At 45.9% G+C, this 26981-nt stretch overlaps 1 protein-coding gene across 2 annotated transcripts in view; it reads left to right on the forward strand.

Moving 5' to 3' along the window:
- LOC310793308 (VPS9 domain-containing protein 1-like) overlaps positions 1-26981 on the forward strand; it is a 39263-nt gene that overhangs the window by 4692 nt on the left and 7590 nt on the right. For both annotated transcript variants that reach the window (XM_083655106.1, XM_083655107.1), the window contains 10 exons: positions 1566-1628; positions 2784-2836; positions 3741-3828; positions 4174-4259; positions 4704-4849; positions 5371-5721; positions 6021-6150; positions 7751-7956; positions 10082-10166; positions 20543-20647. In XM_083655106.1, coding sequence (XP_083511232.1) covers positions 1566-1628; positions 2784-2836; positions 3741-3828; positions 4174-4259; positions 4704-4849; positions 5371-5721; positions 6021-6150; positions 7751-7956; positions 10082-10166; positions 20543-20647 — 1313 coding nt within the window. The remainder of the gene's footprint in view (positions 1-1565; positions 1629-2783; positions 2837-3740; positions 3829-4173; positions 4260-4703; positions 4850-5370; positions 5722-6020; positions 6151-7750; positions 7957-10081; positions 10167-20542; positions 20648-26981) is intronic.

Below are 26981 nucleotides of genomic sequence, written 5' to 3' on the forward strand. Positions count from 1 at the left end.
ATTTAGCTAGACATCTTTTCTGTGAAGTCCTCTGAGACATGCTTGTGAATTAGGGCTTTAATAAAATAAACTTGACATGGCCAGGGAGGATTAAACATGTGCAGGAACACATCTCCGTGAAGTGAGCAACAATCTCCCACAATTTGACTTCCGGTTTAGCGATTTTAACCCTAACCCAGACCCTAAACCTAACCCTGATCCTAACCCTGACCCTGACTCTGACCCTAAACCTAACCTTGACCCTAAAACAACCTGAAACAACCGCACCCTAAAATTGTTGCTGGCTTTATTCTGCTCAGGAACACCACCCGTCTTTATATTTGCCAAATTCAAGGTACGTTAAAATGTTGTCTTGCGTCATCATACATCGTATCGGACAGAAACCATTTCCACCCGCAGCAGGATTAACGTCAGATAAACACTTTTAGACCAGAACTGCGCCACGTCTTCAAGAGTCCAGCGCCAAGTCTGCGCCCCTTTTTAGGGGAAACCCACCATAGTAAAAGACGGTACAAGAAACCGAAACCACTTCAAACAAACTATTTAAAAACAGTTTAATTTGATAGAGATATGCCGAAGAGTTGCCGTGTTGTTAGTTTCACTAACAATAAATAAATCAAAACCGGATCTGCGATATATATATATTTTTTTTAATAGAGTAGGGGCGACACCGTCAATGTGGACGATGCATGGTGGTAACCTGGTGGAAACTGGATACAGCATTCATAGAAGGCAAGTACCTCGTGTCGATGTATCTTGCGCATTCTATGGCCGGCCGAGTTGAATTTTTTTTTTTTTTTTTTTCCCCGATTTTTTTTATCCCATTTTATCCCCCATTAGTGCTCATTTGATTTCTCAATCCTGGTTGCTACTCCATCCTCTGCCAATCTGGGGAGAGCCGAGACTGGCTCCATGCTTCCTCCGAGACATGGGCAGTCAGCCAGCCGCTTCTTTTCACCTGACAGAGGAAGCTTCACCGGTAGGACATAGCACGTGGGAGGTTCACGCTATTCCAACTACGGTAGTTCCCCTCCCTCTGAACAGGCGCCCTTAACGACCAGAGGAGGAACCACATTAGCAACCAGGATATTGCATGTTTTTGTGAAGGGGGTTCCTATATGAAGGAAACCCCCGGGAGGCACGGGGAGAACATGCAAACTCCACACAGAAAGGCCCTTTTTGCCGACCCCACCCGGGCGGTGGGCACTCGAGGACATGCGGACGGGCACGGATTCCTTGAGCGTTCACCTCGTCCCAGGTGGGAATCGAACCCACGACCTTCGAGCTGTGAGGCGATAGTGCTTACCACTGCACCACCGTACCTCCCCCCGAGTTGAAATATACTGAAGAGAAGTAACATTAACTTGCTGTGGGTATTGTTGATATTACAAAGGCCACATGGACATTTCACCATATATAAATCACATATTTACTATGACATGTGCCTATGTTTGGGGTCGGGGGTCGTACTAATCATGAGCCCAAAATGTCAATTCATTAAAAAATGTCAACCTGCACCATGCTCTGTAACGTACGAAAATAACTGCTTCTCTTTTCCTTCTCAGACGCTGTCTCTCCAGCGGCAGATGATGGAGAACCTCATCATCGCCAAAGCCAGACAGGATGCCGTATCCTTCTGTTGTTGGCAGCTGGCCCACTTTCGCTTTATTTTGAAAGCTCTGGAACATTCATACTCGCAGTACAGGAAATAGTCTCATGTGAGGGGGTTTCGTAGAGAGAATGAGTCCGGAAAACATTGATGCTAACACTCCCGGTTCTTCACAGTTTTCGCCTATGGGATTTTTGAATGGGTTTTTGGCGCGATGCTTCAAATGAGGTCTGTGGGCAACGCAAGCTTATTCAAACGTGAACCAGTGTTCAGCAGGATCATCTTCACACATGAGGACCACTTTTATGAGACTACACTGTTGAGTCGACGGGGATATTATACGTCAATAACGTCATCACTTCAAAGGACGAACACGGAAATTCTCTTTCCCTCACCTGGTTCAGCCCGGGGTAATCTGTGCACAGCAGCGCACACATCAACAACAGTCCAGGTTGAGTCGTGACGTGACGGGGAAGCCTATGCGACACTGTGTAGTTCTGGATTTGCTTAGCTCGAGCTTTTTACTTCTAGGGCTCGCATTTACGCTTCAAAACTCATGAAAGTGGTCCTCATGTGTGAAGATTATCCGGCTGAACATTGGTTCGCGTTTGATTAAGCTTGCGTTGCCCAGAGACCGTTATTTGAAGCATCGCGCCAAAAACCCATTCAAAAATCCCATAGGCAGAAACAGTGAAGAACCAGAAAGTCCGGGACTTCCGCGTTCCGACTACAAAAATACGTCATCCCTGCAGCTCTCTATTGTTTGCTGAAGGTTGTAATGACGAGCCAGGGGACAAGACATTACTGGTTTCCTTCCTGCTCAGTTAACTGACCACATTCATGATCAGTGTTTTGGCTGCTTGTTTTTGCAGCACTCGGCAGTATTGTTAGTCTGATGATGAGACATGTTTGAGTGCTAGGTGTTATGTCACTGCTACCAGGAGGTTCCATCACTGCTACCAGGAGGTTCCATCACTGGTACCAGGAGGTTCCATCAGTACCAGGAGGTTCCATCACTGGTACCAGGAGGTTCCATCACTGGTACCAGGAGGTTCCATCAGTAGATGCCGTGCCGTTTGTCTTTGACCCTGTGTTCTGAAACCAAAGGTGTCCTCAATTTGAGCTGTTCCAGGATGATGGTGTGTGGTTTCCTCAATGTTTGTCCTAACATCAGCTCCACAGGAAGATGGAGGAGAGAAGACTCAGGCTGCAGGAGGAGGCCAACAGGTGCGATTCCGTCTTTTAATCACGATTTAAAACGTACATGTATTTGTGTCTTACTGTGCGTTCACTTCACTTCACACCGAGGCGAAAAATGGGAGTTTGGCCGCCCAAATTATTCGCCAAAGTGAAACATTTTCAACCCGAGCGAATGGGCGATGAGGCGAATATCGTGTCATTCGCCCCGCAAAATGCTCTTCCCGGGTTGAAATTGACTACTCTCGTGTTTGCATTGCCTTTGTAGTCGCGCAAATTTGCTAGTTTAGCCTCGGTGTGAATGCAGTTAGTCTTAAGTGCTAAGAACTGCTTCTCTCCCTCATCCACCCTTAATGCAATGATTGCTATTCAGCACGAGTAAAGTTAGTTCCTTCCAACGAGTCTTAACAAACCTTCAGTTGAAGTTGACTCGTCGCTCTCAGTGCATCCAAAGTGTTTTAAAATGCTCTCTAAAGGATTAGCTTTGTTTGTTATTTACTGCAAAAAATGAAATGGTTCACAGCCAGTCAGTCTTGGAAATACACTCTTAAGAAATCCAGGTCTGAGGGAAGAATATATTTAAATTCTTAAAATCATTATTTCAATAATGAGAGACTAGTAGAAAGTTTAACAAGCTTTAATGATACGACAAATTCATTTTGGCGTATGACTCCATGATATGATGACGCTCTCCTGAGATGATGAGGGCGTCGTCAGTGAAGAAATTTCTGATGTGATAGTTGGATGTTAGCATGTGCTCAGATCCATAGATGTTAAGTGCTACTGGATCAACCCAAGAAGAAAACCATTCATTGTCATGTTAATTGATACAAAAACGTGTGTGTGTGTGTGCGTGTGTGTGTGCGCATCGGTGCAAGCGTGTGTGCGTGCGTCGGTGTGTGTGTGCGTCGGTGTGTGTGTTTTCTCACTGCAGGAGGTTTGCAGCCTCGGGGACGGTGATTGCAGAGGAACAGGAGCAGCGTGTTCTCTATGCCAACGTACTCGAATATGAGCAAGACCACGTGAGTTTCTCTCCAGTTCACTTGTTTCAGATCTCTTTGGCAGCTTCGTCAGTTGTGTTGAACTCTTGGATCCAAAACATACATCTCCTCTGCTTTCAGTCAAAAGGGGAAAAGGGTCTTTAGTAAATCCATAAATCTCCACCGTCTACATGGCAAACATTCCTTTCACCATGCATTCCTCACCGGAGCTACGTGCTCCACTCCAAACCACAAGTCCTGTCTCAATCGGCTGCCGCACCCCTTTTCGCTTTGCGGGGGAAATTATGATTGACAGCTCATAGGACCGCCTCTCAGCCAGGTCCGACCACTTTGTTAATTAGTTTTTCATATAACTTTGTTGTTCAGGATTGGCCCAAACTGTGGAAAGCCAACATGAAGAAGAATCCTGACGATCCCACACTGGTTTCAGGCCTGGTCTCCTTCCTGCTCAGGTAACTGACTGCATTCAGATTAGCGTACCACTATGTTACCGGTACCTTTACAATCGGTACTTACCGGAGAGGACTCAGTACTGTGCCATGCCGAAGCTGCTGAGTGAAATATGCACCCTCCGGTGCTCCAAAACAGCTGCTGCACACCCCTTCACTAACTTGATCATTTGGTACGCGCCAAAATCCTAAGTATCATTTTAGCACCGGTATCAGAAAAGTCACACCCAGGTGCAGAAGTAAGCGGTGCAGACAGACAGACACCACTTAACCAATTTTAACTAAAATAAAAGAGAAGACAATTGCTTGAGTGGCATCACTGATGACATCACAACTGCCTGATGACATCACAGTCGAGCAATTGCACGACATCATTTCCGGTTGAGTGACATCACTCCAACTCTATCAAAACAGGAGAACAAATGACTTTCACCATTGTGTCCACAGCCGCTCTGACCACCCAGTGATGAAGCTGCTGAGGAAACACCAGTACCGCGTTTACAACAGGCTCTACCCGATCGTCAGTAAAGACCTCCCAAGTCCCGCCTTGGCCCTCAGTGCTTCCCACAGCACCCAAAGCCTGCTGCACCCAGGTATGGCCGGGTTCTGTTGGGTGGGACCAGGAGGGGGAGCGTGTGGTTCAAATCAATCATTTCTTTACCAGCGCAACTGGCAAATGTAAAACAGGGTTCCTACTCTGGTCTGGAAAGTCTTACGTTTTAAAAATGAATTTGGATCATTTCCAGGTCTTGAATAGTAGGGATAATATTGAATTTGAAAAAATGTGATGACCTAGTTACTATACAGTGATATGACCTAGTTAGCAGGGGCAATATGCCTATCTGCGTGAATCATATTGAACACCAGTCTAAAAAACGAACCGAGGTTTGGAAAAAGTAGGGACATTTTTAATTGAAAAAGTGTAGGAACCCTGGTAAAAGCTTTCATAAACCGGTTCTAGAACCCTGGTCAAAGCTTTCATAAACCGGTTCTAGAACCCTGGTCAAAGCTTTCATAAACAGGTTCTAGGTTGAATCATTACTGTTACACATCAATAGGAGACACATTAGCAAAACAGACATTGATCTAAATGAAAATGCCATGGATTCTACAGAGGCCCAGAAGAAGCCGAGCAGGGCCGGCAGCGGTGTGGTCAGCAGCCAGAGCTTCAGCTCTGACCCCTCCTCTCCCTCGCTCTCCCACGACCGCAACACCAACTACGAGGAGGAGGAAGGGGAGGAGCCTTGCTGCACGCTGGTGACAGTGGACCGCGAGAACTCGTTTGAGGACCTGGAGCAGTTCCTGTCCCAGCTGGACTGGGCGCCGCCGCACGCGGACGACTCGGACCTGACCTTCGACGCGTCGATGCAGCCGGAGCGCGACGAGAACCAGGTCCAGGAGCTGGAGATGAGAGCGCTGAAGGAACATCTGAAGGGCATCGTCAAGGATGTCCATATCGCCATTGGTGAGCAGGATCGCAGAGGACGAGTGGCTCTGTGTGTGAGGAAGCCACAGGCCCATAGTTGTGTATGAAGATGATCTTCTCATGTTAACACACTCTTGTTTTCAACATCCACAGTTTCCCAAATGCTTCAATCTTTTTGAGCATCAGTCATATTTATGGGGAACAAACACCTCTAGAGAAGATCTGCTATTAGATTAACAGAGGTCACTCGTCTTTGTCATTCCTCATCTTGCTTTCTTGACCAAGTACTTTTCTTTTCAATATTTCAATTGTCTCCCCTTCCTTCCTTTGTGTTTCAGATCAGCTGCTGTCACTGTGTCTGCTGTCGTTTGAGTGTCTGAACACAGCCAGTTCTAAGGACCTGTGCGTCGCCAGCATAGAGGAAGCCTTCTTCACACCACTGTGGAGCCCCCTGTTGGCTCTTTTCAGGTAACTAGGCATCTCGCCCGCTCCGCACACTCCATTCCTAGGCTCGCTCGCTGCACGGCCTCGCTAGCTTGGCCACTGCATGGCCTCGCCTGCCCTGCAGCTCGCATACGCAGTTCGGCTGCTATGCGGCCTCGCCCGCAGCTCAGCTGCTGGGACAAAAATGTCAGTGATCACTGACGATGTGTGGGCTCACCTGCTCTTATGATCACAATTGCTATTATGACATCACTTCCAGTTGGGTGACATCACTTCCAGGACAAAAATCACAGAGCCCACAGAGCTCCCTTTTAGTTACTAGGTTACGGCAGTGGGGAAGCAGCGTGGAGGGGGAGGAGCAGCGTGGAGGGGGAGGAGCAGCGTGGAGGGGGAGGAGCAGCGTGTGGAGGGGGAGGAGCAGCGTGGAGGGGGAGGAGCAGCGTGGAGGGGGAGGAGCAGTGTGCAGGGGGAGGAGCAGCGTGCAGGGGGAGGAGCAGCGTGGAGGGGGAGGAGCAGTGTGGAGGGGGAGGAGCAGCGTGTGGAGGGGAGGAGCAGCGTGTGGAGGGGGAGGAGCAGTGTGGAGGGGGAGGAGGGAAGGAGAAAGAAGAAGAATCGATTCTTGGGAGTTGGGAATCAATCCAGCAATCGTGGCAAGAATCGATTTTTGGAGAACCTATTTATTTTTTTATTATTATTATTATTTATTTATTTATTTGCCAAGTTGAGCAGTTGTGTGCTGTGCATGCCGATAGAGCAGGCGAGGCCACACAGCAGCCGAGCAGCGGGTGAGGCCGCACAGCGGCTGAGCTGTGTATGCGAGCCTGCAGGGCGGGCGATAGCGACCCCGCGAGCCTTGGAATCGAGCACGCAAGATTTCTAGTATATATACGCACGCGTGCACACACACACACACACACACACAAATATAGTATCAAACTCACACACTTACACTGCTCTACACCAGGTTCATGTTGTTTCTCTGTCACTATCTGGATGCTTCATTGATTTTGGACCTATATTGATTAGAGTTACTATGTTTTGACAATGAGTCCAAATAGAGTATGAAAGGCAGCTGAACCGATGCAAAAGTGCAGCAAAGTAAGAACCCTGGTTTATATACCGTATGTTACCATTCTGGAACGATGTTTGTGAATGTTCCTCAGAAATACTGTATGAGTGCAGTTCTCACATTGACCAGTATGTGGCAGTCTCAAACTAGAGTAGATCAGCCTCCTCCATCCTTTATTGCTGGTCTGATTCTCAAAACACACAAGTAGACATTGTTAGTTCAGTTGTGTTGATGTGGGACTGGAATGATTTCATTAAGACTATTATTAAAGCCCTCTAAGGAGGAGCTAAGGAAAGTACAATCAGGAGGAAGAAGTTCAGAAAAAGGTGCACACTCACCAGGCTGAAGTCAGGTTTCTGTCAGAAACAAGAAATCCAACTTGCGGGACGTGAAAAAGTCGTTTAGGAGAAACGCCAGATCTACTGTAATAATAATGTCAGTATGCGTTTTCAAAAACGATGAGTATAGCCCTACTTATATGCCCTGTAATATCATGAACATCATTGCTGCATTATTTCATTTGTCTGACTGTAACTCTCACTGTCTCCATATCAGGAAGGTGCACAAGGAACGGGAGCTGGCTTTTAAGACAAGTATGCATCTGTACCAGGACGCCTCACCTGGAGATGTCGGTGTTTCAATGAAGCTGTTCCCCCAGGACCCTGACGCGCTGCAAGGTTCCTACCCCTATGAGTCTGCCGTTCAGGAGCTGAAGCTGCTGTGTAGAGACTGCTGTCCTCAGAGGAAGCTGGAGTGTATCGGTGAGTTGTTGTTTTGTGTGTGTGTGTTTCTGCACTGCACTTCCTATAGATCATCTGTCAATCAAAAGCCACTTTCAGACATGAACTCTGGACTATGTCAGTTGAATCTAGACTTATTTTAAAACAAAGATAGTCGGCATAAAAAAGACTGTGGGCAACCCTTAAGTCATTAGGAACCAAGGAAAAGCCCCAAAACAAACTAAGTAGTATAGGTTTGAAGATCAACGGGTCAAAGCTTTGATAAGGCTACAGTCGCTAACCGGTTTCATCAGTTCTTTACAACCATAGCAAACGACTTAGTACAAAAACTCCCTGTTAATACAAACTTTGACGAACCTCTAGTGAAAAAGTCCTATCAGTCTAAAGGGACCCGAGAGAAACGGTTCTCTCTTTCCCAAGTATCAATTATAAAAGTATATTGTGCGACGAATCATAAAAGCCTGTCTCTCACCCATCACTCCAGTTCATACTGTCCACTTCATACTGTCCAATACTAAGTCACAATAACTTTGAGGAAGAGAAGTTAAGATCGGTTTGAGTCTATCTCTCTCCCACATTTCCTGTCTCTACAATTTCAAAATAATCCATGTTAATAATAATAATAATAATAATAATAATAGATGGGACTTATATAGCGCTTTTCCATGGCTCAAAGACGCTTTGTTGTTAGAAGGCCTTTCTGATCTGGAGTGGCTCTCTGGAGTCATGTTGATCTGGAGTGGCTCTCTGGAGTCATGTTGATCTGGAGTGGCTCTCTGGAGTCATGTTGATCTGGAGTGGCTCTCTGGAGTCATGTTGATCTGGAGTGGCTCTGGAGTCATGTTGATCTAGAGTGGCTCTCTGGAGTCATGTTGATCTGGAGTGGCTCTGGAGTCATGTTGATCTGGAGTGGCTCTGGAGTCATGTTGATCTAGAGTGGCTCTGGAGTCATGTTGATCTGGAGTGGCTCTCTGGAGTCATGTTGATCTGGAGTGGCTCTCTGGAGTCATGTTGATCTAGAGTGGCTCTCTGGAGTCATGTTGATCTGGAGTGGCTCTCTGGAGTCATGTTGATCTGGAGTGGCTCTCTGGAGTCATGTTGATCTGGAGTGGCTCTGGAGTCATGTTGATCTAGAGTGGCTCTCTGGAGTCATGTTGATCTGGAGTGGCTCTGGAGTCATGTTGATCTGGAGTGGCTCTCTGGAGTCATGTTGATCTAGAGTGGCTCTCTGGAGTCATGTTGATCTGGAGTGGCTCTCTGGAGTCATGTTGATCTGGAGTGGCTCTCTGGAGTCATGTTGATCTGGAGTGGCTCTCTGGAGTCATGTTGATCTAGAGTGGCTCTCTGGAGTCATGTTGATCTGGAGTGGCTCTCTGGAGTCATGTTGATCTGGAGTGGCTCTGGAGTCATGTTGATCTGGAGTGGCTCTCTGGAGTCATGTTGATCTAGAGTGGCTCTCTGGAGTCATGTTGATCTGGAGTGGCTCTCTGGAGTCATGTTGATCTGGAGTGGCTCTCTGGAGTCATGTTGATCTGGAGTGGCTCTCTGGAGTCATGTTGATCTAGAGTGGCTCTCTGGAGTCATGTTGATCTAGAGTGGCTCTCTGGAGTCATGTTGATCTAGAGTGGCTCTCTGGAGTCATGTTGATCTAGAGTGGCTCTCTGGAGTCATGTTCAACTTGACATTTATTAGCATTTTTCTGACTTTGAGCAAACTGCAGCAAGCATCCAACAAGCTCCAGGGTGCATATTGCAAAAACAACAACAAAAAACAGGTTGATTAGTGCAAGTGACTTGTTCTGCAAGGCAGGAAGGAGTCAACACCTTTCAGGCACTTTTGAGAAATCTGGCGATTTTCTTTTATATTTATCTGTCGACTGAATGTATCCCAGAAAGCCATTATCAGGATGCAGCAGACAAATCCTCTTTTTAGTGCTGTGCGATACCAGACACATAAGTAAAAAATACTGGTATAATGGTTTTGTGTGTTTGTAATTGTGTGTGTTTTTTTCTATGGACTATTGAGTCTGAAATAAAAGTATGATGATGATGATGATGGTGCACCAGTTACTTGTGGATATTTGGGCCGACTACAGTGGCTCGTCAGCGCTCATATTTCTTACATCTGCTCTGCTGTTGTGCCGCAGTTCGAACGTTGCGTCTGATCTGTGCCTGCGCCGAGGACTACAGGTGCCTCCATGAGGTGGACCTGACACCCAAAACAGCTGCCATGTAAGTATGAGATCACTGCCTCGCCATTACTGATGAAGGCAGGCAAACACACACACACACACACACACACATACACACACCACATACCACACACACACACACACACACACACACACACACACACACACACACACACCACATATTGGAAGCAGACAGCACATAATCTATCTAAAGGGGCAAGTGGGCAATCTCTGTCTGTTCTCTGTTAAAAATTTTGTCCCACTGATGATGTCATAGGCATTTGTGACATCATCAGTGATGTCATAAGGGATGCGAAGTTGTGACATCATCAGTGATGTCATAAGAGCTCCGCAAGGCAGACCGCGCGGACTCCGATGCTTTCATAGTCAGAACAGCAGCCAAGTGATCAGCATGTTGCGTTGTACAGTGATAATAGTGACAACGGCCCATGAAGTCACAATGAAACACCATTATGTGCAGTACTGAGTGTGGTTTCACTCTCACACGACCATACATCAGCACATGAATATAATCACCAAACTTGTTTTTACTGAAGTGAATAAGCATTTCAGTTCTCCGCCCTGATAGCCTACTCTGTGCTGCTTCTCTCTCAACAGTCAACACAACACATTTACTTCGAAATGACTAAAAACAAACGGTTACAAATCAAAGTTTTACCACATAAATCAAGAAATGTGCTGTAAACACGGCTCGGTGTACTTTACTTCTTCATTTCATTTCTCTCCCTGCAAAGAGCAGCGCTCCCCGGGAGCTGCAGGAGGTATACGTGCTGTGCGGTTGCACACACATCATCAGTGATGTCACTCGAACAATTGTGGTTTTTGGTTTGGTTACACTCGGTGACTGATGATGTCGTAGACATTGTGAGGCGAGGCCACGCAGCAGCCGAGCTGCAGGGCGGGCGAGGCCGTAGCGACCATGCTTGTGTTAGGAAGGACAAGACTTTCCCAATGACCAGTGCAAGTAAAGTAGCCACACATGTTAAGGCTGCCTGCCTTAGTAGTCTAGTAAAGTAGCCACACATGTTAAGGCTGCCTGCCTTAGTAGTCTAGTAAAGTAGCCACACATGTTAAGGCTGCTGCCTTAGTAGTCTAGTAAAGTAGCCACACATGTTAAGGCTGCCTGCCTTAGTAGTCTAGTAAAGTACCCACACATGTTAAGGCTGCTGCCTTAGTAGTCTAGTAAAGTAGCCACACATGTTAAGGCTGCCTGCCTTAGTAGTCTAGTAAAGTACCCACACATGTTAAGGCTGCTGCCTTAGTAGTCTAGTAAAGTAGCCACACATGTTAAGGCTGCTGCCTTAGTAGTCTAGTAAAGTAGCCACACATGTTAAGGCTGCCTGCCTTAGTAGTCTAGTAAAGTACCCACACATGTTAAGGCTGCTGCCTTAGTAGTCTAGTAAAGTAGCCACACATGTTAAGGCTGCTGCCTTAGTAGTCTAGTAAAGTAGCCACACATGTTAAGGCTGCCTGCCTTAGTAGTCTAGTAAAGTAGCCACACATGTTAAGGCTGGCTGCCTTAGTAGTCTAGTAAAGTAGCCACACATGTTAAGGCTGGCTGCCTTAGTAGTCTAGTAAAGTAGCCACACATGTTAAGGCTGGCTGCCTTAGTAGTCTAGTAAAGTAGCCACACATGTTAAGGCTGCCTGCCTTAGTAGTCTAGTAAAGTAGCCACACATGTTAAGGCTGCCTGCCTTAGTAGTCTAGTAAAGTAGCCACACATGTTAAGGCTGCCTGCCTTAGTAGTCTAGTAAAGTAGCCACACATGTTAAGGCTGGCTGCCTTAGTAGTCTAGTAAAGTAGCCACACATGTTAAGGCTGCCTGCCTTAGTAGTCTAGTCGCCCTGTCAGGTCTCATCAACGCTCGGCGAGGCCCGGCGCCACAGGGGGCCATCCTAGGTCTCGTAACCCCCCCATAGAGCGCTGCTTCCTGGCCAGGCCTAAAAAAAGTGGGTCGTCCTGTCTGGGTTTTGGCACAGACCTAGGGTTCCCCCGACGAGGAGCTTGGCTAAGGACAGGGGCAGAGAAGACGAGGAGCTTGGGACAGGGGCAGAGAAGGTTCTTAGAATCCAGCGTGATGCAGAGAGGGTCGGACAGAGGCTCAGTGGGTCACAGAGCGCGCCGCAGACTCAAGTTAAATTGTTCCCTGTTTTGACAAAGGTTCGTCTGAAACGTCGGCAAATAAATAGCCGCAGAGGAAATATGTACATGGTCCCATCTACTAGTCTGGGTTAGTATTCTCCCCCCCGCACACACCCAGGAGGGGAAGTCAGTGATACGCTTCTAATCTGCATCATCGCCGCTCAATTAATCCTTCATCTCTAAGTCAATGGACTGAGAGTGTTTATGTTGTATAACCAGAGAACTGTAGACGTCTAGTACAGAGGTTTTCAACTGGTCGAGCCTCACGACCCACATTTTTCCTTATGCCCGCGCCATACATCCTGCATGAGCAGCATGTGTGTGTCGGCTCGGAACCTCGGATCTCACGATACGATACGTATCACGATACTTGGGTCACGATACGATTGTATCACGATATATTGCGATGCGATACATATTGCGATATATTGCGATATTCTACAGAATTTACTCAAAATTAAATAATAGAGCTAAAGATACCACACACTGTGTACCACCCAGGTAGTGTAATAATATGTACATCACTTTATACTGATAAGTTAGTGGACAAATTTAGTCAAAACTACTGAGTGTTGAGTGTGTTACTGAACGCATCGATATGGGAAATATCGATACAGTATCGATTAGGGGTGGGAATCACCAGATGCAGAGGCCTGGCATGGCACATGGCCTGCAAACTTTTTTTTTTTTTTTATATATATATATATATATATATATATCACGATACTTGGCGTCCAAGTATCGATACAGTATCGGGAAATAAAATATCGCGATATATTGCAGTATCGATTATATTGCCCAGCCCTAGTCTCATCTAGAGCAGCGTGGCTCGGCTGCGTCTCAGCTGCGTCTCAGCTAGAGCAGCGTGGCTCGGCTGCGTCTCAGCTAGAGCAGTGGTTCCCAAAGTGGGAGACATGTCCAAGAGGGTGGGGGGTACATGGAAACGGCCGTCCACATCCACAGCTGACATGACTATATTTCAGAGGCTGTAGCGGGCTCAGTTTGAAAGCTAGAGTGAAGATACTCGTATCATATTAAACTAGAAGACATAAGTCATCATTGGTAGCCTAGCCACCCTATATCATGCTAGCTTGTCGGGACGGCGGATAAATATTGCTCCAAATTTTGGCTAAATTTTGGCAAGGGAAAAACTAGCATGGCCATTTTCAAAGGGGTCCCTTGACCTCTCACCTCAAGATATGTGAATGAGAATGGGTTTTATGGTTACCATGGTTACCCACACGAGTCCCCCCATTACAGACATGCCCACTTGATGCTAATCCTATGCAGTCATTTTAAATGTCAGGCCTAATTACTATAAGACTTATAATAACTTGTTATGATTTGCTAAGAGCTTTCTGACAGTGATTTGAATAAGAAGTCATACGTTCATTAATTTAAAGTTGAAGCACTTACTTGAAAGGCCAGACGAGTTTGTGTGAGGAAGTGGTTGAAGAGACATAAAGCGGCCTTTACAAATGCTAACAACGCTCCCTGCCTTGACCAGGCTGGCAGCAGCATGCATGCTGCATCATGGTATGTCCTTCAAAATAAAAGTGCAGCATCAGAAATTCTGTTTACTTTTCCCCTGAACTAACTTTATTTTCCCACACACACACACACATCCGCAACCCACTTAAAATGGCCCCCGCAAGCCACTTTTGGGTCGCAACCCGAGAACCACTGGTCTAGTAAACCAACTGAGGGCTAATAGTGTTTTCAGGGCGACGTGTGTCCGGATCATAATCCTCCAGTCTGGGAATAGGAGCGTTTATTGGGTTGTTTGCTTGACTGGAGAGTGAACTAAAGCCTCGAGTTAAGGACATGGACTGTTTCATACGGCTCAAAAGCATTGGTAGGAAACCAAAGAGTTTACAGCCGCCAGGCTTTTAAATGTAGACCTTCTCCGTTTGCTTTGAGTCCATATCCCCCTCAAAAGAGTTCCATATCTCATGTACCTCACACACTCTCATCCCCCAGAGCAGGAGGAGACGTCTGAGGCCACGTCTCTCTGCTCCATATCTGTCTTCTTGTATCGGAGTGTTTGCGGGGCGACCGGAGACGGCAGGCTGGATGGAGGAGGGGTAGCACTTCTCAAACACGTTCATCCAAAAAAGTTTACGGTTTTGTTTTGTTTTGTTTTTTGTTTTTGTTCCACCCTCTCGCTGTGATTGAATTTTAATTTCTCTGAACTGAATGTGTTACCTGGAAGCACGAGTTACATGGAAGCCGGGAAAAGCGTTGAACTTTGCTAAGTCTTCAAAAATGTCTGATCTCATATGACTGAAGTCTGTGATCTCCAGATATGATCTAATATAAACATGTTTAATGCAGCTTGAGCAGAAAACCTCTGCTACAAAGAAACAACTCTTCTCTTTTAGGTCATCGCAGTTCCATCTTCTTTTCGGGAATGCTCTAATCTAGCCAGTGGCCGCTGGCAACTCGTAATGCAATAAAACACCACTGAAGAAGTAATGCAATAAAACACCACTGAAGAAGTCTCCTCTTTCATCAGCTTTTTTATCCGCTCAGAAGTTGATTCAGGCCTCATTGAGGGGAGGAGGAGGAGGGGGGGGGTAATTTAGGACTATATCCCCGCTTGCCATCTGGCAGTGAGCAATGTCTCCCCCCCCCAGTCTTGATCATGGTACAGTCCCAGATGTGACTGCTTTTCTTTGTCCATCTAAATGCAGGTTGCTTTCCTGCCTGGGTCCAGACCACTCCACTGAGTTGACTGCTTCTGCTCTGTCACCATGACGTGCAATGATGCAACAGCACTTTCTCATGTTGAAAAAACATCCAATGAGCACCGAGGCGGACTGACGATTAGAGCCAATCAGCGCCAATAAACAGGAGCAACGGGCGGGCCTAATGCCGTTATCAAGTGTGCCGGACCCTCAAAGCATTCCAGCTGCACAACACTGTTGTGTGTTGTCTGACGTCACACAACACTGTTGTGTGTTGTCTGACGTCACGCAACACTGTTGTGTGTTGCGTGACGTCACGCAACACTGTTGTGTGTTGTCAGACAACACACAACACTGTTGTGTGTTGTCTGACATCACGCAACACTGTTGTGTGTTGTCTGACGTCACGCAACACTGTTGTGTGTTGTCTGACGTCACACAACACTGTTGTGTGTTGTCTGACGTCACGCAACACTGTTGTGTGTTGTCTGACGTCACGCAACACTGTTGTGTGTTGTCTGACGTCACGCAACACTGTTGTGTGTTGTCTGACGTCACGCAACACTGTTGTGTGTTGTCTGACGTCACGCAACACTGTTGTGTGTTGTCTGACGTCACGCAACACTGTTGTGTGTTGTCTGACGTCACACAACACTTGTGTGTTGTCTGACGTCACGCAACACTGTTGTGTGTTGTCTGACGTCACGCAACACTGTTGTGTGTTGTCTGACGTCACGCAACACTGTTGTGTGTTGTCTGACGTCACGCAACACTGTTGTGTGTTGTCTGACGTCACGCAACACTGTTGTGTGTTGTCTGACGTCACGCAACACTGTTGTGTGTTGTCTGACGTCACGCAACACTGTTGTGTGTTGTCTGACGTCACGCAACACTGTTGTGTGTTGTCTGACGTCACGCAACACTGTTGTGTGTTGTCTGACGTCACGCAACACTGTTGTGTGTTGTCTGACGTCACGCAACACTGTTGTGTGTTGTCTGACGTCACGCAACACTGTTGTGTGTTGTCTGACGTCACGCAACACTGTTGTGTGTTGTCTGACGTCACGCAACACTGTTGTGTGTTGTCTGACGTCACGCAACACTGTTGTGTGTTGTCTGACGTCACGCAACACTGTTGTGTGTTGTCTGACGTCACGCAACACTGTTGTGTGTTGTCTGACGTCACGCAACACTGTTGTGTGTTGTCTGACGTCACGCAACACTGTTGTGTGTTGTCTGACGTCACGCAACACTGTTGTGTGTTGTCTGACGTCACGCAACACTTGTGTGTTGTCTGACGTCACGCAACACTGTTGTGTGTTGTCTGACGTCACGCAACACTGTTGTGTGTTGTCTGACGTCACGCAACACTGTTGTGTGTTGTCTGACGTCACGCAACACTGTTGTGTGTTGTCTGACGTCACGCAACACTGTTGTGTGTTGTCTGACGTCACGCAACACTGTTGTGTGTTGTCTGACGTCACGCAACACTGTTGTGTGTTGTCTGACGTCACGCAACACTGTTGTGTGTTGTCTGACGTCACGCAACAGTGTTGTGTGTTGTCTGACGTCACGCAACACTGTTGTGTGACGTCAGACAACACTGTTGTGTGTTGGCTGACGTCACACAACTGATTCTTCATTGAAGTCTGGGTAGATTCCCCCCCGCCCCCCAGTTTACAAGTCGGAACTCCAACTTTCAGTGGTGTTCCAGTGTCCCAGCATAGGAAATGTCTGGAATGCAGCATAACAATGGCGACCGCTATAGACGCTCCTATCAAGGCTGTTCTAAATCGATTAAAAGTACCAATTACTTTGAAATCCTACCAGCACTGCTTTGAAGGCATTTCTTCAAAGGGGAGATGTTTGTTTTGCACCACTAGGTTCTATTCAGGGAATACGTTGTTGCTCTCTAGGTTCTATTCAGGGGAACACGTTGTTGCTCTCTAGGTTCTATTCAGGGAATACGTTGTTGCTCTCTAGGTTCTATTCAGGGAATACGTTGTTGCTCTCTAGGTTCTATTCAGGGAACACGTTGCTCTCTAGGTTCTATTCAAGGAATACGTTGTTGCTCTCTAGGTTCTATTCAGGGGAACACGTTGCTCTCTAGGTTCTATTCAGGGGAACACGTTGTTGCTCTAGGTTCTATTCAGGGGAACACGTTGCTCTCTAGGTTCTATTCAGGGAACACGTTGCTCTCTAGGTTCTATTCAGGGGAACACGTTGTTGCTCTCTAGGTTCTGTTCAGGGAACACGTTGTTGCTCTCTAGGTTCTATTCAGGGAATACGTTGTTGCTCTCTAGGTTCTATTCAGGGAACACGTTACTCTCTAGGTTCTATTCAGGGAACACGTTGCTCTCTAGGTTCTATTCGGAGGAACACGTTGCTCTCTAGGTTCTATTCAGGGAACACGTTACTCTCTAGGTTCTATTCAGGGAACACGTTGCTCTCTAGGTTCTATTCAGGGAACACGTTGCTCTCTAGGTTCTATTCAGGGGAACACGTTGCTCTCTAGGTTCTATTCAGGGAACACGTTGCTCTCTAGGTTCTATTCAGGGAACACGTTGCTCTCTAGGTTCTATTCAGGGGAACACGTTGCTCTCTAGGTTCTATTCAGGGAACACGTTGTTGCTCTCTAGTGATTGGTTAGAGTGGAGGCAGTGTCAGACTGAGGGAGGAATGCTCCTGGTGATGTGGTTAAGACCCGATTCAGAGAGAGAAATGACAATCGGCTCCTAATGACCTTGCTCTGTTCATATATGATAGGATCATCAGCTTTCAATAGGAACGAGCGTGCTTCATATTGACGCTGTGCACGTTGTGTTTTCTTTACTTTACTGGTTTCCACTTGACTGAATTGAACAGACACACACTTCTTCCTCCACTCTCTCTCTCTCTCTCTCTCTCTCTCTCTCTCTCTCCCTCTTTCTCTCTCTCTCTCTCCCTCTCCCTCTCCCTCTCTCTCTTCTCTAATCCTTTCAAGAGCGTTTCCGCATTCATCCTCATCCGTCTCTTTTGTTCCTGACCAGTGGGGTCAGTTTGTTCTCCCTTACGCCTTTTGTCTTGCTCCACCTTCCTTTTCTTTTCTCCCTCTTCATTGTGTTGCTCACCTCTCTCTCTCTCTCTGTCTCTCTCTCTCTCCCTCGCTCTCTCTCTCTGGCTGGGTTTCCATCCAAATGTATCGCAACTTTTAATCGAATTTTCAGAAAGTCGGCAAAATAAAATGCGAAACAATACGCGTTTCCATCCACTGCTATTTTACGAATTATAGAGCTGTCAATCACCTCGTGTTTGAGGCTGTCTGAGCTGCTGATCAGCTGCTAGACCCGATATACAGCTCTGTTAAACACATCTAACGTTATTAATTATGATCTACAAGTAGACAAAGGTACCATAACGCCATTTCTGGATTACCAGGTGTGACTCGGCAAACTAATGTTATAATCCCAACCCGATATCCCCAAAAATTGTAAAATAGCAACGTTGCTATGTTACAATTTCAGCTCCGAAATTGTAACATAGCTCACTTGTAAAATAAATCACCCACAGTGATTGACAACGGTGCGACCACTATTTTGACTGGGCGGCTTTTAGCCGATGTAACAAAGGCAAGCGCTCATTTTTGGCACATTGCCACCCCTCGTTATTGCCTGAATGGTCGGAATGGATCCTCCGTTAAAACGGCATGTTTTTGAATGGAGTTTGGTTACAGATTCGCTAAAGCTGTTTCCATATCACATTTCTTGTTATCGATACACGCTACCGCACCCCCTCCCCCCGCCCACTGGCAGAGAGAATACGGACCATTTCCAGCTGTTTCTAAACAAAGACTCCTCATGTCTAGAAAGGTAAAACCGGAAAATATCCTGCTCTGGCTAGCCGGACATGATCCAGACTTCATGTTTAGAAGAGGCTATAGTAAAACAAAGGGCCTCTAATACGCTGAATGGCTTAGGTGGTTGGAGGGAAATTAATTGCTTGAGACCGAGAGGAGTACCAGAGAGTGTGCGATAGACTGAAACATCGCTTATTTATATTTTGGCATGTATGACATCACAGCAGCAAGTATGACATCACCGAAGACCTCACAGAGCATGGGGGTGATAACTTGAACTGGGCATTGACTGCAGATGGTCTTCATGCTTGAAATTTAGTCTTAAAACCTCACCTAAAGTTAGTTGAGTGTGTTTACAATTAAATATATACTAAGGATATTGAGTAGGTAAACATTAACTTAAAAGGTACAAAGAGACAAATTGTGCTTAAATAGTTGTTGAGCTAAATATATACAAGTAAAGGTAATGAAGATTAATGAAATATGAAGTAAAAGAAAATGTGGGCATTGTTGTTCAAATACAAAAAAGTTGGAAGTGTGTTTTTAGCTATACAGCAGGAGCAGGAGGAAGACCCAGGGCCGATCCTGCTCTGGGTTTAGGGTGGTTGCTGTATGTTCCGTTTGATGTCCTCCCCCAGCAGATATGGAAGTTTGTTGTTGTTTGACATTTTTTCAAAGTCTTTTTGGGTGTTTATAATCTGTGAGAAGTACAGTATATGTCTCTGATGTCTCTCTCTCTCCCTCCCTCTGTCCTGTTGATTCAGTTTTTCCCCCCTCCGTCTTTCTGCCGTCTTTTGACTCATTTACAAAGGGTGTTTTCACACCTAAAAGTCCGGACCAAGGTCTGAAAATACCGAGGTCATGACCTCGGTGTCCTAGACAGACCCCCTATTTCCATGTGTAGTTTGATCCGGACCGAGACCGCCTATTTTCCTCAGACCAAAGGTTCGGCTGTTTGGTCCGCACCGTGGTCCCGGGGACGTTTCATACCTGTCATTTTGCCGAAATTGATATCCAGACACGACACATTGTAGCCTTGGAATGCAGAGACACCAGTTTCACATGAGGGGATTGATTTGTGTGTGTGTGTGTGTGTGTGTGTGTGTGTGTGTGTGTGTGTGTGTGTGTGTGTGTGTGTGTGTACACACACAATACAATACAGTAGTGAACTCAAGAGGATTATCACTCAGGGTTGTGATTGTGCGTGTGAGGTTGAGCTTGAACCTGCAGAGGGAGAGGATCCGGTTGCGCGTGGCCGGGGTCAGTGGAGGGCCCAGCCTCCTAGCTTCTCACGCGACGCCGGCTGGCCGGCCCCTGCGTGTGAGTCCTGATGTCTGCACCCGGGGAGAGAATGCTATCGAGCTGCCAGCATCCTCTCCAAACCTAATCCGTCCTCCCAAAAGAAAAGAAAAAAGCGTTATCATCTCCATCTCTAGACACACATCATTTCATTTCAGTGTTTACTTGAATAAGGACAGATAGACAGGCAGAGAACATTTATGGTCTGCTCTGATGTCACATATCATAACCGCTTATTTATTTGGTGTGTTTGTCCCCAGATGGGATCCCATTAAGGGCTGCATTTGATTTAGTTTGCAGTAAGTCCCTCAGGGGCCACATGTCATCAGACCCTGTAAGTGTCATTCTCTCGTGCCCCGTTTATTGACTTGGTGTTTTCCTCTGTGCTTGTCTCTCTGGTGCTCCTCTCTGCTTGTCTCTCTGGTGGGACAGCGGTGCAGATGACCTGCTGCCCATCCTGTCCTTCGTGGCTCTGCGGTGCCAGTGTCCCCAGCTGGTGTCTGAATGTGCTGCCTTGGAGGAGTTCATTCATGAAGGGTGAGTGTCAGTGTGACAGTGTGTCAGTGTGACAGTGACAGTGTGTCAGTGTGACAGGGGATTCATGGCAACTGACAAACATGCCAAGTTCTTGCAGAAAACTCATGTCACATAACTGATGTCATTAATTCATACACAGGACAAGATGTTACTATCCCTTGTGCCAAAATCCGAGGAAAAACACATTTAGAAGCCCAATCCAGAATAAAACGAGCTACCAGGCTAACAAACAAGACACAAATCACCAGTTACCTACGCTAGCCAACAGCAGTATGAAGCATGTCATTGGGGTTTTTCAAGTGGGCACCTTCCTTCACCGATGTTTCGTTAAGTTAGGCCCACGACACCTCAAGAAGGCTTAACGGTGTAATCCAGCGTCCTGGAAACACCCCCCTCCATGCTACCACCGCACAACTGCATATTACCTCACCATCTAAGCCTAGCTATCCAGCTCAGTTCGGTATGACATTCTTAACTACACCACCACTGTCAATGATTCAGCCCTGTTGATGCGGACCGTCAATCATGACCAACAACAAAAGCAATCAATCAATCTTACCTTAGCGAGCTCCCCAGCTAGCATGTTTCCTCCTTAGCCACAGCCATTCACTTGCTCATACATAGCTGATGTGACCACTGTGCCGATATAAGCTACATTCTCTGCTTGCGGCGGAGAGTGGGGCTGTGATCATCAGACCTCTCTGGATGATGAGCAACAAGCAACTAGAGAAAAGCAGAGACATCAGCTGTACTAGTTCACCTGGATCTGCTGCGGTTGGCTTGTCTATTGTACGGTATTGGAATATTGAGCTTATTGCCACAGTAAGAAAGTAGCCGGCTAGAAAAGTTTTCATGTCCGGTTTTGGCAGACGGTGTCTGCGAGCGGACGGGAGCAGCTCAAACTCCACTGTGCCTTTTTCAAGCTCCTAGCTTTTAGCAGGCTATGAAGGTCGTTTAGAGCAGGGATGCACGATATATCGGCATCGGCAGATGTTAGTCATTTTCTAACATATCGGCATCGGTCCAATGTTGCAATGTTAATATCGGTTATCGGTATCAGCCAACATTTTTACATTGAGAGGAAACATTGCAGTAAATCTATGATTTCTGGCCTTTTCCAAATGTTTTGGAAATAAAGAAAGACATTAATCTTTCAAATTCACAGTGTTTACATGTGTTTTTCAGTATGTACACAATTTTTATACAGATCATATCGACATCGGAAAATATCGGTTATCGGTCATAACAGCAATGTTAATATCGGTTATCGGTATCGGCCAAAATTTTCACATCGGTGCATCGCTAGTTTAGAGTGTCACAAGACACAAGACTCTGCAGTCTCTTCTTCTTCTTAAAGGTAAGAGACCCACACCAGCACACAAACCAGAAGGTAAGAAGTGAGTCGATCAAACAAGAGCCAGGCTGAAGCTTTTGAAGACCCATAGTGACATTTTCTGGATTGAAGCTGCCAACGATTTGTGCTGATGATAGTCCTCTTTAAATCTGACCATTTTCCTGCCAAAACATTCCAAGTTCAGTTCTTCAGTTCTTCAGTGTTTCCCCCTGGACTCTTATCTTTGTCACGGTGGAAAAGACAATAATCCAATCAAAATGTCTCATTTGAATCAGTTCATTTTAAGGACTTCCCATAGACGACCAGTGCATTATGATGTCATCAAACTGCATCATATCCATCATGTCAGAGCTGGATGATATCCAGTTATAAAATGCTGTATCAGCAAAGGGACATCAACCCTTGTTTTTTTGTTCCGCCATCTTTCTCGCTGCCTTCTCGCTGAAGTTGACACTTGTTCCCTGTTGTAATATCGGGCTCTAAAGTGCTGTAAGCATTATGCCACAACTACTACTACATTTGGATGAATGTTGGCCAATAGCAAGACAGGAGCAGGCCAGCAGGACGTACTGTACGTGGGGGATCTCGGGTTCAGATGCTGGCTGAGTTTCAGGGTCTGGTCGCGTGAGAGTGCACACCACACCACACCCGAGAAGTCAACTCACAGCGTAATAAAAGCAGGGGGTCGTAAAAAGCCGCCTGGTTAGATTTGGCACGTGGACGTGGAATGTCGGGATATTTAAGAATTGGTTTTTCTTCCATATAAAAATACAAATAAAATCCCACTCGATGTTTATGCAGCTCAGCGGTTTGGAAGGGCTCAAGTGCCACCGGGGAGGGGGGGTGTCTTTGAAGTAATTAGTTGTATCAGTTGTCCCTCGCTGTTTTTGTAGTTGGTGGAAAAGTATGTGATGCCGTGACCAGCAGCCCTCAAAGGGGGGGGGGGGGGAGTCTGCACACCAAAAAGAAAAAAAAATCTAAAAAGTTCATTAAGAAGGTCTGGGGGGAGGGAGGGTTATTATCATTTGTCTTCTCTCTCTCTCACTTTTTAACACTTTTTGAGCATCACATCAAATTAGAATAACCTTTTTGGTTATTTCAGCTACTTAATGTCCTCGTTTTTATTTGTGTTTTTTTTCTTCACTTGATACCCTGGCTAGGGTGCCAGATTCACCGGGTGAATGAGTCTTCATGAGTCTTTTTGTTAAATTATTTTTAATAAATATAATTGCAGTGAAAGTTGCACACTAATAATTACTAATTGCACTACTAGACCGTGACTTAAGTGTTGCATTACCACCAGCTACTGTAGTGATCCTTATAGTCAATGGATTCATTCCTTATACTGTACGTATATCCATCGGCCTGTGGGACATGTGGAGTGATGATTAGTTGGGGTTAGGTTCATTCTAGCAAAATAAATAAATAAATATTTTTTAAAATAATATTAACACATTCACTGCCAGCCGTTTTTTTTTACTGTAGGTAGCTTCTGCCAACGGGTTTTTTTGAGGATTCTGGCTCATCTTTCAACAGCCGAGGATTATTTTCTGCTAAGATTTTGTGAACACAAAATATCTCAAAAGAACTAATAGAATGTGTGCTTTCTCTGTCTAAAAGAGTTAGTTTGTAGAGTTAGTAGTTATGTAGGCATTAGCACTTGAATACAGCATGGTTTCAGCATCTGAAAATTTAAGCTGAGAAAAATGCCTTTTTGTGAAATTCGATAGAACAGTCACTTTAACCATTCATTTTTGGCATCAGTAAGACGTCAGACATCTAAACAATAGTTTTGAACAGTAATTTCCTCCATAACAGCAGGAAACCCCCCTCTCCTTCAAACTCCTCCCTCCGTGTGTGTTCTCCTCCTGCCTCCCTGGCTCTGCAGCGGGCGTGTCACAAGCGAGTTGCTGCTGCTGCTGTGCCTGTGCTGGCGGCCGCTCTTTGGGCGAGTCTGGATGGGCTCGCTCGTTTCTTGGGGTTTCGGTTGAGAGCTTTGATGAAGCTTTTGCGATTCTGGTCTTATTTATGCTGCGTGTTTCAAAGTGTGTTCCACCCGTAATCTATTATGCAAATTTGCAATCCCCCACCGCCAGCTCCCTGCGCGAAAGCGAAAGCGTTTTCGCCAATCCATTTTCATGAGAATGGCTTCCTCACGCGGCTGTTTTTGCTTGGCTTTCTCTCGTCTGGAGAGTACTGTCGCCACTTAGTGGGTCGGTAAAATAGATTATACACATTCAATACCTCCCCATATTTTAATATGAGATGTAAAAGGGGTTGATCGACGTCCCACCGTCAAAATTTTTTTTTTTTTTTTTAAGACGAGATATCTCGTCAACGGCAGTCAACCGTTTTTTTTTTTAAGACGAGATATCTCGTCAACGGCAGTGAACGTGTTAATAATCAAATATTATTTTTTAAATTTGAATGAATATCGCCCTAATGAACATTAAATACTTTTTTAGAAATTTCAAATACAAAGTGCACTGCCCTTTTTGCCCTGCTGCTGCACAGAGAGCTGTTCACTTGTTTGTTATTAGTATTGAGTACCGTACATGCTGCACGTCCTCAGGTCCCCAGCTACACATCCGCTAAGTGTGAAGGAGTGGACGGACGGTTGTCGACATATGCGAAGGACAGACACACACAATACACACAATACACACTAACACACAACACACACTCACACGCGCACACACACACACAATACACACTCACTCTCACACACACACGCACGCACACACACTCACAAAGATTCCTTGCTTTATAAGCTCAACATGGTGGGAGAGGGTGTATACATGCAGATTGGAGTAGTTGAAAAAGAAAAGGGTGGATTCATTGGCAGAGACTCACTCAATCTGGCTCTTGACAGCCGACTGCAGCAGTCAACAGCCAAACAGCTGCAAACATTTCAACAGCATCAATCTCTTGAACTGGATCCCAGACAGTCCACAGTTTGAACTGGATCCCAGACAGTCCACAGTTTGAACTGGATCCCAGTCCACCTAAACTGGTTGACAATTCTGGTGCCAGGAGCCAAATATGGAATGATATCACTTAACAAAGCCAACAAGGAGATAGACCGAGCAACCCTCATAAAACCCCTGAGAGGAGAGGAGAGGAGAGGAGGGGAGAGGAGAGGAGAAAAGAGAGGAGAAGAGAGGAGAGGAGACTGTGTCAAAAAGTTTCTACAAAGCTGCCCAGGCCTTGTGAGAAAACACGTTGCTTGATGGCTTCTTGTTTCTGGTGGTATTGCAGTAGCATTGCATTTTTAGCTGGATAGCATGGCTCCGCTCTAGGGACGGGCATCAATAATTGAAAATCGATAATTGATCGTTAAGGAATCATGTTAACATGCTCATCTTCCTAAATCAGTCGGCTGGACGTTGGAGTTGACTTCACTTTGCCTTAATATGTGAGTCACTGTTATTTGTTTTATGAGGCTTTCAGTTAAAGAGCCGTACATTCAGGTGGTGTCTCGTCATAGACGCGTGGTCAATGGGTCAGCATGTATAGTTGATAGTTGATCGTTAATTTTCCAGAATTTCCATTATGGAAATGTATTCAAATGTTCATCCCTACGCCGCTCTATAAATGCAAATGTCGCTGAGTGAGTCTCTGAGTGATGAAGTTCCACCATTGGTCAGCCGTGGCTTGTGGCGCACCCATATACCATGTGAGTTGGTTCATGCACGGCCTCACGACCAGACAGGGCAGGACTCAGTTCGCTAGCCAGCCTCAGACAGCGATGTGCCTGTAGCCTGCAGCTAGCTGACTGGCTAACAAACATAAACAAATTGGATTCAAATCTGTCAGAGATGGTTCCGATACCTGAATTTGGATATCTGCCGATACCGATATTTTTCTTGATTATACAGTATAGGCAAATATTTGGCCAATTAAAGATTTTTTTTTAACACATTCACTGCCAGCCTTTTTTTTTTACTGTAGGTAGGTTCTGCCAGAGGGTTTTTTTGAGGATTCTGGCTCATTTTACAAGAGCCGAGGATTATTTTCTGCTTCGACTTTGTGAACACAAAGTTCACAAAAGTACTAATAGAATGTGTGCTTTCTCTGTCTAAAAGAGTTAGTTTGTAGAGTTAGTAGTTATGTAGATATTAGCCGTTGAGTACAGCATGGTTTCAGCGTCTGAGAGTGAAAGCTGAGATAATCGCAGTTTTGTGAAATTCAATCAAACAGGCAGAACAGTCACTTTAACCATTTATTTTTGGCATCAGTGAGAGATCAGACATCTAAACAATATAGTTCTGAACGCCCTCTCCTTCAAACTCCTCCCTCCGTGGGCGTGTCTGGTGGCTTTCAGCCTGCGTTTGTCACAAGCGAGTGTTCTGCTGCTGCTGCTGCTGCTGCGAGTTTGAGCAGCCTCCCTCCCTGGCAGCGAGTGTGGATAGGGCTCACTTGTTTCTTGGGTTTGAGAGCTTTGATGAAGCTTTGTGCGATTCTAGGCTTTATGCTGCGTGTTTCAAAGTGTGTTTTCCACCCAGTCTATTTTTGGAATCCCCCACCGCCAGCTCCCAGCGCGATAATGCGCGAAAGTGAAAGCGTTTACGCCAATCCATTTTACAGTAGAGAATGGTTTCCTCGCGCGTTACCCTACAGTTTTGGCTCTGCTTTTCCTAGTGTGGAGAGCACTGTCGCCACTTAGTGGGTCCGTGGAATGGGTTGTACACTAGGGATGTTCATCAATTATCGAAAATCGATAATCGATCGTTAAGGATTGGAATCGATCCTGTGGCATTTGGATCGATTTTTTAATTATTAAAAAAAAAAAAAAAAATTTTTTTTTTTTTTTTGGACTAGGTTTGGGTGGAATTCGTTCCTCCTCGCCCCACTCCATTGCACAGCCGACTAACGTGAGGTGGAGCTTCATATAGTCTCTAGTTTTCTGGCTGGGCACGGGCCTTTGTGCCAACAAAACTGTTTTAAACATGAGAAATTCACACCGGCATGCGCCGGGGA

The sequence above is a fragment of the Poromitra crassiceps genome, assembly GCF_964638095.1.
Source record: "Poromitra crassiceps genome assembly, chromosome: 18".
In the NCBI taxonomy this organism is placed as follows: domain Eukaryota; kingdom Metazoa; phylum Chordata; class Actinopteri; order Beryciformes; family Melamphaidae; genus Poromitra; species Poromitra crassiceps.